Source organism: Tachysurus fulvidraco, chromosome 3 (genome assembly GCF_022655615.1).
Source record: "Tachysurus fulvidraco isolate hzauxx_2018 chromosome 3, HZAU_PFXX_2.0, whole genome shotgun sequence".
NCBI classification, from domain to species: domain Eukaryota; kingdom Metazoa; phylum Chordata; class Actinopteri; order Siluriformes; family Bagridae; genus Tachysurus; species Tachysurus fulvidraco.
The window spans coordinates 13275385-13291348 of record NC_062520.1 but is presented as its reverse complement, the minus strand read 5'-3'; the positions used below and the strand labels follow the sequence as shown (position 1 = coordinate 13291348).

The 15964-nt window shown below is 37.4% G+C and overlaps 1 protein-coding gene across 1 annotated transcript; it reads right to left on the bottom strand.

Annotated features, from left to right (window-relative positions):
- Positions 1-13126: 13126 nt before the first annotated feature.
- On the bottom strand, positions 13127-15572 carry tpbgb (trophoblast glycoprotein b). Its single transcript, XM_027148723.2, has one exon. It carries the CDS (start codon positions 14845-14847, stop codon positions 13696-13698), a length of 1152 nt encoding a protein of 383 aa, XP_027004524.1. The 5' UTR covers positions 14848-15572; the 3' UTR covers positions 13127-13695.
- Positions 15573-15964: the final 392 nt, after the last annotated feature.

Below are 15964 nucleotides of genomic sequence, written 5' to 3'. Positions count from 1 at the left end.
CTGTGAGATGGTACCAAAATAGAAACAGCTTCAGGAAACCAATTTATGATTGAATTCATGATATGGCGAAGTAAATCCAAGCACCATTTCAGTCACACTAGGGAACTATGGTATAACTGATTTTTGATGCAATCCAAACTAATACTAGATATGGTATTATACTAGATCTTGGTAACAATACTGGTCATTTAATTCTATATGATCATGTTTATGTAAAGAATTTAGACATCAAAAAATAGATTTAAAGACTTTTCAGTAACATTAAATTAATTTGGGCCTGCAGGCTATTCAGGATATGCTCTTGCTTCTACAGTGTTTCCTGCTTCCTGTTTAAATAAATCAAATGATGTATTATTATAACTATTAGTACTTGAATAATGTGTGTCCCTCTGATAGACCTCTCTCAGGGAGATCTGTGTTCACTCTTAAAGTCTCTGCCATAACGTATAATCTTCTACGTGTCTGAGTTTCATATGTTCCAGCAGGTTTGTTATTGCCACAATATTGAGATATATATATATTGCTCCTTTTTGTTTTGTGTCTGTGGGAGAGAGAATCTGGTTTCCTGGTGTGCTTGTGCACTAATAAAGGCTACACATTCCATTCAACAAAGAAATAAATGCACAGCAGTTATATTTTAATATTACAATCAATTCTTGAGAGGAAATATCAGTAAAGGAAGTATCAATATTTCACTATAAAGTCACCCATGCCTAGATGCCACTGAAAATCAATATGACGCTAATGCTTGATTCTTCTGAAATACCTTTTTTTGACCTTGATTTTATACTCTGATCAAGGTTACAGCGTTTTGGAGAACCCTAGTATGAATGTGCACATAATTAGCATCAGCACATAGCAGCAGGAGCAGGAACGGGAAGATCGAGATCTGACCACATTGAACACTAGACTCTGCAGGTGACTCATAATTATTGTGCCCATTTCTGAGATGCATGGGGTGTCCTTCATCTCTTTTAATTAAAAACTACCCCAGACATAACCAATAATGTGAGTAGCTTTAGCTGTCTGCTGGGTGTCACTATACACACAACTTGGTTTAGCACACAAGTTAATGATTATTTATTATTTCCTCATGTGCGAAGCATGCTATTAGACTTGAGGTTGTTAGTTCATGCTGTACCTTAGCTCGACATGGGTTAAGTGTTGCTGATCTCTCTTCAGCAGCTTGAACACACTGTATTAAAGGTTTATTAGCAATGAACATAATGCACAAGCTATTTGTCAGCTCTAACACATTGTAATAGTTGTTCAGTAGTCTTGAACATACTACTGTACATTTGCTTTTCACCATCTCTACTGTATACTATAGTACTTATTCATTTGCCCTAAACCAAACAATACATTCACTAAAACACTATATGTGTCATTCATTAGACCTAAACATACTGCATTAACACTTCATCAGCTACAACACACTAGCTGTAAATTAGCAATGAACATACTGCATTAGCTTTTCATCAACTCTAGCACATAGTCGTAGTTGTTCAGTAGCCTTGAACATTATGCACTAGCACTTTGTCTGTTCTAACTTTGTCTATTAGTCCTAAACATAATCAATTAGCTTTTCAGCATATCTGTTCTAGCAGTGCCATTCATACTGTGTTATACATTATACATCATACTGCAGCTCTAATCATATTGCATCAGCTCCAACACAGGAGCAGTTAATTAGCCCTGAACATACTGCACTAGCTTTTCATTTTCTCCAACACACTATACTAGCCATTCATTAGCCATGAACATACAGCACTAGCACTTCGTTAACTCTCATGAACTGTAATAGCTGTTCATTAATCTTGAACATACTGTACTAGTTCAACTGGAATGCACAATAATAGCTGTTTATTCACCATTAACATACTGCACTAGTGCGAGGACGTCAAAGAATCACTGCTGAACTGTCAAAAAAAAAAACATATATCATATAATTTCAAATATACCCAAATTTATTCTCTGATAGTTAAAATTGTTGGATAGGACAGACAGGAGGAGTCTTAATAATACAATATAAAGCAGTTCTAACTGCATTACCCTGTTAGAGAAGGATTTCTCAGTGGTTTTTTAATAGATAATAGCTGGGTTTTATTTTTGTCTAAGTGCATACACTTTCACTTAGATTTTGTGGTATCCTTGTACCATCAAGCAGGAGATGAGGCAACAACCGTGCATACTTGCTTATATTGGAAATGGAAAACCACAAATTATTCTTGATAAAGAGCAGCCCCTTCTCTGAAAATTCAAAATGACGCATATTACACTGTAATTTACAAACATTTTTATTGGAAGAATTTATGAAAATTCACATTGTATGTGTATTGACCAAAATCTTGTCTGTGGAAATGTTCAACATATTCAGCATATTGAAAAGATAGTGTTAGGTAGAGTTTATGTTTAAAAAAGGGCATATAACATATGAGGACAGTTGTTAGAAAAGTCTTTTTCCTCATATAAAACACATTTTACTACTAAATTAACACTTTTAAGACTGCAACTAATTGCATCACCATTTTATTTAAACCCATTCGTTGAACTTGGCTTGAATACTGCTATTATTTTTGTTGAATTCTAAGTCTGCTCTTTGCTCTGTTCTAACTCTATGGCCTCTCAATCTCTCCACTTCCTGCATTATCTAATTAGGTAGTTCGCCTGCTGTCTGTGGAATGGGGTTTCTCTCAGGTCTTTATATTTAAAGCACTCATGTCAGCGCACACACTGTGGTAAACGAATAAAGACTCATATAGACAATGGTTTAATAGTGGAGATGGATAGAGCAGGATGTAAGTTCACATATATAACGAGCTTAATAGTGAGATATTTTATTATAATATTTCTGTTGCATTTTTTGTTTCTTTTCTTGCATTATTTTCACTATGCTTCTAGCCAAAGTGTATTTACATCCCTCAGCAAGCAGCAGATAGAATGTCCTGATGCACTTGAATGTGATTTGGCTCGCAGTCATCATTGTTTAAGTTTTAACTTTGGATATTTATAGAGTGTGGTTTCTTGAAACTGAGCTATTTTTTGTGTGTAAGTTCCAGAGTGATTGTGCAAAACTGTATCCATCTTTAAAAAACCTGCAATCCTGTCAAAATATCAACATGTACTTATGTCCCAATCGTCTTTCTCACCCTAATGGGTAAGCACAAATTCCACTATACAAACTAAGCCTGAAACTAATTACCTCCACTATTCACACCATGTCTAAAGCTCAGAGATTTGCAATGCTGCATCAAGCTCTTAAACTTACCTGAAAAAGCTAGTGGTAATTGAAGTGATTTTCCAAAAGCCATTAATCCTTTCGTTTAATTTAGGAATTGTCTTTTATCAGGAGTCACAGCTAATTGGATCACTGGCCCATAAAAGAGAGTCGTGTGAACATGACTCACAATTTAGCCAGTTCACCCTACATTCTGACCTTGTAAAGCCCTTAGCTGTGAGAATACATGGAGGCTTATGGAACAGGTGACTCCCCACACATACAAATGACTTTTATCAGAATAATCTCCACTGTTCTGAGTGACAGTGTAATCAGAGAAGGTGTAGTAATTTTGTGCGTCGGCTGGATGATGGTAATTGTTCCGCTTCAGCACCATGCATCAGATATCTGGACTTCCTTCTTAGGTTACAACAGCACTTTACCAATATTACATTTCATAGGACAGCACAGGCCTAAATATGTCCAGGGTTACAGGGTTACATTATTCTGAAAGTTTAATCTCTATTCTGGTCCCTGAACCTCCAATACAAGTCATCTCAGTATGTATGGGGACGAAAAATTTCAAACGTAGTAAACAAGGGGCTCAGACATTTAATAGAAGGGGGTTGTAATTGGAATCTCAGAGTTTCCAAAAATCACTTGTTGAGCCTTTTTTCAAAATATGGATTACATCGCAAAAGATGTAACGTGAGCATGTCTTTCAACAACTTCTGTAAATGGTGACACTTGACACAGCAATGCTTTATAATATCCAGCACTGTATAACAAACTAACATAAGACATGCTGTTAATGTCATCCTAATTACAATAATATATTGAGATGTTCACAATAAAGTATTTACCTATTTTTTCTGTAAATGTTGCTCTTTGTCCACAGAATGGTTTATTTTATTGTAAGGTAATTGTACGTTTTTGAGGTGTGCTCAAATGTCAACACAATCTTATCCCAATGATTCCACAGCCAAACGTGACCGGGAGACAAGGGAGTAAACCTGTGAAAAAGGGTGGCATGCTTTCTCACTTCTGTGAATCACATTTGCACACATTCCTGAGAAAATGTATGTGGAAGAGAGCAGATAGCTTTTTCTTTCGAGTGTGTTATGCTGCCCTTAGACACAGCATGAGTAGCAGTTTGAACAGATGTGATTGGCTGGCTTCATGTGTCACAGATTATTAGCCCAGACCCTCCCTGCCTGATAGCAACAGCAAAATAGGAGAGAACTGGATAGTGAGTCAGAATTGTCAGGAGACCAAATTAGGCAGAAAAGTAGGAGGAAATCCCTATACAAAAAAAAAAAAAAAATCATCAGAATATGATTTACTGAATACGCTTTTCTGTTGTGTTTGTGGAATTCACATTAAAACATTAAAGCAAGGCTACATTTGTTATATTTTAGCCTACCTGAGTGCTTTTAACGACAGGCTTATTGTTGTTTGGCTTGACTGTGGTTGTTGCTGTATTTTATACAGATAAATATATCTCGTATATTTCTCTAATATGATGTGGTTGAGGTGTTTTGTATGAATTTAGTCATCACACTTGCAAATGCAAAGTCTGTTACATATTCAAATACTCACCACAGCCACTTTCACATAGTCCTCTTATGTAGGATGTACACTAGGCAGGATGCAGGTACAACATACTTCTGCAGAGCAACTTGCAAGTGTTAAAAGTGGAATCAAAGTAGGAGAGGATCGCTTTACACATGCCATTACTCAGGTGCAAAGTAATTACAGCATCCTGTTCATAATTTGCTCTTATAAAATGAAGTTATTTGTGATGCAGGAGGTAGGGCACAAACTACCAGGCTCATTACATTTTGTTATTCCACATTAACAGGTGGTGCCCCCTTAAAAGCATCCTAACTATTTTATTATACTTACCAGCTTGGTGAATTGTTAAATCATCCTCTAGGTAACTGTACTACATATTAGCAAGCATTGTTGACATGTCTGCTGTGTATTAAATTTGTAAACTCATTTATATTCCTCTGTGGCATAAACAGAGTGAATTTCTTGTTTATATTCCAATTCATTTTGTCCGTATTTCATATTGTGTTTTAATAATAATCAGTTGACAGCCTAGCTCTTAATACAGGTAGCATAGCACAGTACTGAAGGCACATAAATAATCCTGTTACCCATCTTCTTTTTGTACACATGGTATAAGTAAAGCAGTTCCCAAAGGACCGTAATGCACATGGTGTTCTCGTCCCTGAGGGAGCTCAGTCAAGGTTCACTGCTCATTTTAAAATGAAGTAAATATACTTATAAATAAAATCTTAAAACAAGATTTGTGAGATCTGGATGTGTGTGTGTGTGTGTGTATATACACTTGCAAATTCAACACAAAGTAAAAACTTTACCTTTATCATTGCTTCCTTATTCAACATTGATTAACATAATTAATCACCAAATATTTATAAGACTTTAATCCTGATTAGTTGTTTTATTAGTGTCTGTAAAGTGCTCTTCATATGATTGAGTCCTTCATGCTTGAAAGAGGCATAAATTTACACAATACATTTCAGTTGGTGATCAAACTTTCCTCTGAAATAACTGCAATTATATTTTAGGATGGATGGCACAGTGCAGAGGGGAGCACTGCTGCCTCACAGCCCCAGGCCTTGTATACAATCCAGAGCTTGGGTTGCTGTCTGTGTGTGGGTTTCCTCTAGGTTGTCCAGATTTGCACACTGTACAAAAATATTGCAGGTAGGTGGATAGCCCTTAGGTGGAAATGAGAGTGTGAATGTGTATGTGAATGATGCCCTGAAATGGACCGTTGTATAATCCCGGGTAAATTCTTTAATGTTGTGCTTAGTGTTGCCAGAATAGGCTCTGGATCCTCCACAACCGTCAACAGTAATTACGTATGGATGGATGGATGGACGGATGGATGGAGGGAGGGAGGGATGGATGAGCGAATGACATTTTATGAATAAGAATATATATTTTTTATAATAATTGTTTTTGTATTGTATTTAACCACAACTTAGTGATCTGTCCGATGAAGCACAAACCTTTTTGGACTGTGGACTTTTTGGACTATTTGGACAAGATGAATTTGGAAGATGGCAATAGATATTGTAGAATAATAAGCACAATTTAATTTTCTGCATTAAATATAATTGTAGTAATAGTAAACATGATAGTATGTAAAGTAATCTTTAATCCTTTATAATCCTTTTTAATCCTATATAAAAAAATAAAAAAAATTAGATGGCTTAGTGGGTAGCACGTTCGCCTCACACCTCCAGGGTCAGGGTTCGATTCCCGCTTCCACCTTGTTTGTGCGGAGTTTGCATGTTCTCCCCGTGGCTCAGGGGTTTCCTCCGGGTACTCCGGTTTCCTCCCCTGGTCCAAAGACATGCATGGTAGGTTGATTGGCATCTCTGGAAAAATTGTCCGTAGTGTGTGATTGCGTGAGTGAATGAGTGTGTGTGTGTGTGTGTGTGTGTGTGTGTGTGTGTGCCCTGCGATGGGTTGGAACTCCGTCCAGGGTGTATCCTGCCTTGATGCCTGATGACTCCTGAGATAGGCACAGGCTCCCCGTGACCCGAGGTATTTCGGATAAGCGGGAGAAAATGAGTGAGTGAGTGAGTAGATGGTATTGTATTTGGGCATGTTTAGAAATGAAGGTTTTCACTGTGCAGATTTATCTGTCACTTCAGCTGTTGGCAATGTGTTTGCAAGGTTGATGGGTCATGATCTCAAACCAATCACCTTCACGCCACACTAACTATTTGATTTGGATCGAGCTAAATATTAACATTGAGTTTACTTTGAATGCCAGCTAAGCGTGTCTGCCAACCTGGGGACAGCAGGCATTATCCTCACAAAATATTTTCCCATTGCCTTTGCATAGAAAGTGTATTTGTGTATTTTTCCACTTTTTTATTGAAGTCACTGTAATATCTTTAGTATAATGAGGCATGAAATTGACTCCCATTTTTGTGTGACCCGTGTCTCCAGCATCAATCCCTCATGTCCATAATGAATTACAGCAAGACAAAACACAGACTATGCTACACAAATTGAGGGGTGGCGGGGGAACAGCGAATTAAAAAAATGTTCAATATATCAATATCAATAGTCAATATATATATATATATTTAAACTGTATCAGAACAGATAAACAGTTATCTAAATAACAATACATATTTGGCAGCTCTAAGCATTAACAGCACTAGCTAATGTCCAAAAGATGTGCCTGTATGTTTAGTCATATAATCATATCAAAGCTCTGAAATGAATCTCCCAGAACAGGCCTGGTCAAAATCAACCTCTCCCTTAATCCATTTATTATTTCGGCCACCAGATTCACAGAGATGAATGTTCAGTCTTTTTTCCATGAGCTCATGGTGACTGTAAGATTAGGGACATAGGTGGACCGGTAAACAGAGAGCTTTGCCCGGAAACTGAGCTCCTGCTTCAACACCACAGAGTGATACAGTGACTGTGACACTGCTGTCGGCGAGCTGATCCATTTGTCAATCTCTTGATCTCTTTTTCCATCACTTGTGAATAATATCTCAAGATACCTAAACTCCTCCACCAGGGGCATGGGAGGAAAGAAGAAGGGAGAGGAGTTTTTGCTGGTCATGAGCAATGGGAAGTGACTGAAAGAATAAGGTTGCATGTACAGGTGTTGGAAATGAGGTTCCTCTCCAGGGATGCTGGGCTTATTTTCTGTAAGGAATAATACAACACTAAGCAGAGTCGCTGTACCACCAAATCAAGACGAGTCAGTTCAGGTGGTTTAGGCATCTTAAAAGAATGCTACTAGATCTGTTCCCACTTCAGCTGTCATATCTGAATTCCACTAGATTATATCTTACATTTGTATTGGGAGTTGGTCTGAGCTGGAGATACCCCAGAAGGAGCTGGAAAATGTGGGCTGGTGATAGTGAAGTTTGGGGTGACCTTCTCAGACTATTGTCATCAGGACCTATTCATCAAGAAAACGTGAAGGAAAATGAATAAATGAATGAATGAATTGGTGTCACTAATGGCCAGTGTTCATGGTTAGGCTATTTAATGCTAGTCCGGATCAGCAGTCAGCTGTCACATCTTTATTGGTCAAATTACAAGAAGCTTATAGTCATTTGTCAGTTAGATGATGAGCAAATGGAACAGAGACATTGTTAAGGTTACCAGACATGTCAATCTTGACAAGGCTGACTTAAAGCACACAGGCTATGTCTTGGTGCTATCAGTTAGCACTTGGAAGTCAAGCTGTACAGGAAAGTTGATCTATGTCTCACCCTAAGTAGGCAGTGAACTTTTTCCAGTCACCTTTAACAGTGTGCTGAGGGAGCTCATTGACACCACAAGCATCGTTATGTGCACTAAAATAAAACAGCACCCTAAAGTTATTGATCCTAAAGAAAGGATCTAGAATTTTGTAGAGCTCAGTTATAAAGTGAGGTAGTGGTTTATAACAAGATACTCGGAATGGAGAAAAAGGCTAAGCTAAGAAATGACACTCTGTATCATATGTACATTAGGATATATCTTACATTTTAGGTGTCTTAGAATGACGTTTATCTATATAAATGAGGCAAACTGCTCATTATCACAGCGAGTACTTTTCACATTTCCTGCTTGTTTTTTCCCCAGTGAAGGCTGGGAAACTGTTCCCAGCTGAAATGGAACTGATGTCATCTCAAATCTGTCTTCATTTCTTAGGATGCTTGTTTAATAAAGCTCAGCGGGGAAGAAAGAAATAGCACTCTAATATGTCGTATCATAAATCCAAATTAGGTAAAATGAGGCTCTCCCACTGAGAGAACCATAACACAGATACACATGCAAAGTAGAGGTATGCTGCAGGCTAGGACCTGTCTTATATTAGTGACTTTAATCTTCAGTCAGTCATTTTTATTTGTTTGTTTGACTAAGCTGCTCTTTTCATATAAATATTAGATTTACTCCTATCACTTATGATACGCAGTCCTTTTATGGGAATCATTCTAGCTGTCTTGTTTGAAGGTTATTCTGCTTATGTCCTTGGCCATTTTGCCCAGATTTTCCATGGCCTTGCAGAGGGAGAGAGTAATAAATATCACTGTTTGGATTTTTTTTTTTTTTTACATGCTTTTTAAGTCTATAACAAGTGCTGGTAAATGAACATGAACAATAGGAATTAAGTCTCAAATTATTATGTGTCTTGATCAATTTTACTCATTAATCTTTCAGTTGGGTGAGAGGGTAAGTGAATAAGTGAAAAAAGTATAAGTGAATAAAAGCCCTATACAAAACATTATTGCAACAAAATGATTCCTTTGCACTCTCGTATAGCCTTCCCTGGAAAAAATAAAAACACAGCCTCTTCCTGAAAATACCTAGCAGGTTGGGACACATTTCAAAGGAATCCATGTACAGCATTCAATTACTTTTATATTCTCAAGTTTGAACACGTATACATTCCACTTCAGTTTAGACCACAGGTTTAAATGTAACATATGAGCATGAACATGTTCGTTGCAAATCACTGATTTAACCCATTGACAGGGTCAATCAAGAGTCCCTGGACCAGCAGCCTCAATATTATATAAGGGAGCTTTTCCTTGTACTGTACATAGCCCCCTTTTGCCATGTCCGTAGTATGTATGGCCAAAATGTTTTTGTACCTTGACAGCACACAAAGAACTAAATGATGTAGTTCTGTAATTGTGATCTTGTTTGGTTTTTTTTTACTCTCTCAGCATCTTATGTATATATCTTACAGTATGCTCATGCTCCCTCTTCTTGGCAAATGTTCAAATTCTGAAACTTTTTTATAGCCTTCGTTGTGCTTGAAAGTTTTTTTTTCTATCTATGGTGCAGGTGCATCTTGTGTAAGTTCCAATGGGAAAAGGTAAAAATAGGGTTGCAGTATTTTGACAGTAATAAATAAAGAAAAACTATTTCATAATTAAAAAACCTATGATTTTACAACATATGTTTGAGAAAAAAAATTCAATTATTATTATTTATTCTTTTTTACTATTATGTTCTAATGAGAATAATTTTGGTTTAAACTGTGAGTCATTTCCGAAGCACAGGATGTGAATCAGCAGATTTTCTTAAGGCATTAAAAGTGATTATTGATTACATGTTTGTATGAAATAACCTTTACTCTGGACTATTGTCAATCTTAAATAATTTTTGTATAAATGAATATGCTTGTACATTCTGTATAACGTTTGACACCATGCAGTATGTAATGTACAAACTTTAGCCACCATCAATATTTCCTTACCGTGCTGTGCTTAGCTCAAATATCCTCGGCTACAAACGACTGTTTTACAGTGTTTAAAAAGGATATCATTTTTTAATTTATGCTGACAGCATGTCTGTAAGATTATTTAGTCTATTCTGAATTTTAATAGGCACTATAAGGTCTCTAGTGTCTTTCACTGCACTTCTAAGTCTCCTACACAATGCTTTATTGTTCACCTTCTAATTACACCTGCTCAGACAGGCATGGCCAAGTTACGCTGTTCCAACTTGTTAATAAAAATCTTCGGTCTCTTGCCACACAGCTACTGCAGCAGGGTCGAAATGGTTGCGGTAGAAACAGAAGATAGTGAGCACCTGTACAGCCCCTAGAGAGGGAAGCCCGGGTTCTCTCCTCTTGGGAAGTGAGTGATCCGTCCTCGAGGGGTCATCAACCGCTCTGTTACGCTCAGCACAACCAGCCGCTGTTTTATATAACCACCAGCCTCTACTCACCAACCTGGCTTTATCTTAGTAAACCAAACAACAGAAAGTAACAGAACAATAATGTAGAAGGAGAGTGAGAATGGACTTTTAACAAAGAACATGTTATAAATAAAAGGTTTTTCAATAATAAGACAATTAAAAGTCTTTTATTCACGTTTGTGGTAAAAGAAAATGTGAAGACATATAGAAGTACTAAAAAAGCTGAAAGACTGACAGTCAGCGTGGACACACTGTATATGACCTGAATTGACATTTTTACAGTGAACGTGAATAATAATCGGAAATTAAATGTGAATTGTTGGATGTCGAATCCAGTGAATAAAATATACAAACACATGTAAACATAAGAGTATCACCATATTTTTAGGACAGAACGATCAGTCAAGCTTTAACAAGCTTTAGGGCATTCTTCAAAGAATAAGCGGAAGGGCCGACTGTCAGCTTATACAGATGACCTTATTTGCTAGTTGTTAGTCAATGCAACTCCAGGGACAAGCTTCAAATTAGCATTTCCATAAGCCATGAATGTCACTCATTTTGGGCATGAGAAAGGAGGCAGTGCTCCAAAGCAGCATTACACTATGGACAGAGCAGATTGTGTTACCCCTACAGTTTCACCAGCTTCACAGGAGATATGAAACTCCTGGCAACCAGAAAGAACAAAACATGTAATAAAAAGGTCTCACTCACAGCATGAATAATCAAAAATCTTTTTTCTCCTCCAAGTGCATTTAGACGCAAGTAATGCCAAAAGTTCAGATCAGTCATTACATTTAAACTTGACATGTTGTCCCACTCTACAATGTCCAAACAATGCAGCAGACAAAGGAGGATTCATCAAGTATTAATCATCACTAAGCACTGACAAAGAATGAATGTTATCTTTAGTTAAATGCATCACATAAACATTTCAGTGCACCACTAAAGAGGGTGAAGTAGGAACAATTCAGGTCCAAGTGTGTGTGTGTGTGTGTGTGTGTGTGTGTTCACACTTTTGTGTTGTTTGTACTATTACTGAAATAGCTCCTTAAAGAGCACTCTTTATGCAAATAAATTACTTTTTGTCCATTAACTTCTTTGGTACAAATCACCTCCACACTACTGAACTGTAAAGTGTTTGCATGGTCACTCTTATGGTTACCTCTTTATGTTTATGAAATGAAATTAAAATTGCCAAATTGGTTTCACCTAGAGGCTACATATTAGAAAATGCAAAATGAGCTAAAAATAAATATACCTATAAATATTCCTTCTTGATCACAGCATAGATATTTTATTTTATTTAAATACAAATCCTTTACTGCTATGTTTCACTGTTCAAACATTAGCCCAAATGCTACTACATGATTATCAGATACAATCTCAGTTTTTACAGACTATTAGGAGCATATAAATAGTGAATCTAGTTCTGGAATGGTGTAGTATGGATTAAATAAAAAGTTAATATTATTAGCATACAATTACAAATGCAAATTTTAAACTTAAAATTCAAATTGGGGAAATTCAAGTTCAAGAAAACAATTTATAACTCCACTAAGTTTTACTAACAGGTGTATTTCAATTTTTATATTACAGTTATGCATGTTTATGAAAATTAATCTCTTTCTGTATAGTGGCTGAAATATGAGTTGTGCATCAGTATGCATTACTGAACATATCCGCTTCAAGGGCTTAAACAAAAATGTGGAAATAAGATGAAAATTTCTTGCGTCCGCTTCAGTGATAGGTCAAAATTTCAAGGACTATTTTTCACATCCATCTTGTCCTACACAAATGCCTAAACATAAGCTGTTGCCGGGATGCTAAATTTATATATAGGAATTATAAATAAAACACTAATAAATTATGTTTTTTAAATGTATTTCAGGAAGCAGCTTCAATTCAGTGTCTGCCTGCTCAGGTAACATCCAAATATTAATCTGAAAGCATGTTTTAAAAAATAATGAAATAAAAAGTCTGTAATTAGTAATACTAATTAATAATCAAATTTGACATAAAATGCTAGATACTTATAATATAATAGAAGATATGGGTAAATTAGAACATATGTTCATTTATTTATACATATGTATCTGTGTGTATGTATGTTGTGCATAAGAATATGCCTAATCCCTGTTCCTGTTCCAGCAGCTTTGGATTCCTCACTGGAGTTGAAAGCATCAGAGGGGAGATGAGGGCTCAAGGCAAGACCTTTTTATTCAGCAGAACATATTCATAAGAAAGGTTGAGCCATGTCCATGGAACAAATTTGGAATATAAAAATGGATAGCTGTAATAATTAAATGTGAGTAGTATGATTTTATAACCAAAAGTATATAAACACATGCAAACATGGTAACGAGTTATTCCAGAAAAAAGTCAAGCATTAATGAGATTTAAGACATGAATAATTCTTCATTTCATTCATTTTGCAAGCAAGATAATATGCACAACTTGCATCCATTATAGATCCTTGCATCATATTTCACATTGTCCTAAAATATCACATGCACAATTCTTTTAGAAGAAAGAAGCACTTATGTACCTTTATGAGTTCTTGAGTCATGCAAGCATTAAACAACATCTAAACAAGACACACTATACCATAGCATGCGGAGTGTACCGCAGTAGATGCCAATTAATCTAGCTGGCATGGCAAACTGCAAATTACAGTATAAGTTGTGAAAACTATGGAAACGTAGAGCTGAGTCACTGTGCGAATTTCTGGGAAAAACCTTTCCCTATGTCCCACTAAGCGGCAAAACTTCTTAGACATCCGAATTAAGACTGAGATTGGCCAGGCGTGGATCCGAGTTGATCTCATACCTGTAATGGTAGCCCTCCATGTGGTCCCTGCATGCATCACGGATATTATATATCCATTTCTTAATGCCTTTTCTGTTCAGGTAAAGGACCAACAGGAATATGAGCCCAATGAGGGCCAACACCATACCCAAAAAGACATACGATGTCTCAAGGGTAGCCTCCATGTTTCCAGAGTCGATGCACTGCAGCTCTGAATGCTTCAAGTGCAAGAGCTGGTTGCTTCTCAGATTATCAGGCTGAATGCAGGTCAGGTTCTGCTTGTCCACAACAATATCTGAGCTCTGTAACCACATCACCATGTCCTCATTGTTGCAGTCACACACCCACGGGTTTCCCAGCAAGTACAGCTGAAGCCCAGGTATCTGGTTGAACTCGTTTAACGTCCCATTAGACAGCACTTTAAGAGCGTTGTTCCGCAGGTCCAAACTAATAAGTGTTTTTTTTTGAAAATTCACATTAGTAATCGAAATTAATGAATTGTTTTTTAGGTCCAATGTAGTGAGATGAGATAAGCTGGTGAGCATGTCATCTGGAAGGACGACAAGGTCATTGTTTGCCAGGATGAGATTGGAAAGTTTAGGAACGGCATGCTTTAAAAGGTTACAAAAAACATCTGCATAGGATAAATTATAAAGTGATCTACTCAGGTTTAAGACTTGGAGCATATTGTTCTCTGGAAAAGCATCAGCGCTGAAATTCAAGATATTATTGTTGCTCAGGTCAAGAAAACGGAGCCTTGGCATGTTGTCAAACACCCCAGGGTCCACTTGCTCTATTCGGTTATCAGATAGATAAAGTTCTGCCAAAACGTCCAGGTGTCCAGGAAAGGACTTCTTGGTTAGACGGGTTATAACGTTACCTGTGAGGATAAGGGTCGTTGTGTTGGGTAGAATCGGCTGTGGGATGTATGTTAAGTTCTGGCGATTGCACTCTACTGTTGTTCCTGTGCACACGCATTTGTGAGGACATTCCAGATTCGCAGCAGTGCCAAAGCACGTAAGGAACAGCAATACGCACGGAGTGGAGACGCGCCGCCTGACCTGCTTCTCCTTCTGTATCAGCACAGATCCTCCTGCACGCATTTCTGCACGCATTTACACTGCTGTCAACACAAGTAACTTCTGCAACTGAAAGTGACGCTCGCACAAATTCAGACGAGTCCGAATTCTACACCTTTTGTCTGCTTGAAATTCCGGTGGACACTTTGTTTCATTCCTTCCACTTTTTTTTGTCTTACGTAGTTACAATCGCCAGAAGCAACTTGCAGATAGCACAGAGGTCCTAGGAACCTGATCAAGCGGCTATGTCCACAAACCCGCCGTGAAGCCTCTTCTGTTTCCAGCTCCACCATTGAATTCACTCATTATTGTTCAAGCAAAAAAAAAGTTCCGTCTCCAACGCGCTGCTTCACCTTCAGTCTGTAAAAACCTTCAGCTTTTAGTCGCTGGCTAGCTGTCGTATGTATCCAGAAACTTTGGAGTTTTTCATTGAAGCCTGGATGAATTCTGTGTTCTTTTCGGATGTTCATCTCAGCGCTTTGGACGCATTTTAGACTCTCCTCGAGTTCAGATTCCTGCTCCGCTTCCCCAAGAGCCGCGTCCAAACCACACAGTGGGCTGTACCATTATAGCACGGTGGGGGACGACGACAACAAGAACGACGCCACAAGAACCATAAACCATGCAAAACAGCTAGTGTGAAACGAGGTGTAAGATTACAGTACGTGGTTAGATGATGTCATCATCCTGTTCACCTTTTCGGGTCTTTATTATTTACTTTCGTGTATAAGTTACTGTTCTTTAAAGAAAATCGTTTAACCCGTCTCTATTGGCACAGACACGAACGTCACTGCTCAGGACACTGCACAAGCCTGACTGCTGTTCATCCTGGTGTGTATTTAAGGTTATAATCTGCACTGCATTCATTTTTTTTATTTCATATATGATCAATTCAGGTAGGCTGGGATAGAACTTTTAATTTATTTTTGTTTTCTTTCTTATCAAGGTAAGAAGGAGTCAGATCTTCAGTTCCATGCAGTGAAACTGATGGATAGGTATAACATGGTTTATGGATTTATGTACAATAATCTGTATCAAACAGAAAGTTTACTCCAAAAATCTTAAGGTAGGTACTCTGAAATGAAATGCTTCTTTTGTTTAGTTTTTGTTTCTCGTGGTTCTTTAAAGGCAGGGTCTCCGATTTTTCAGAAAT

Bases quoted from the DNA above. Each gene is read 5' to 3' on its own strand.
- tpbgb (XM_027148723.2), bottom strand. From the start codon at position 14,847: ATGCGTGCAGAAATGCGTGCAGGAGGATCTGTGCTGATACAGAAGGAG.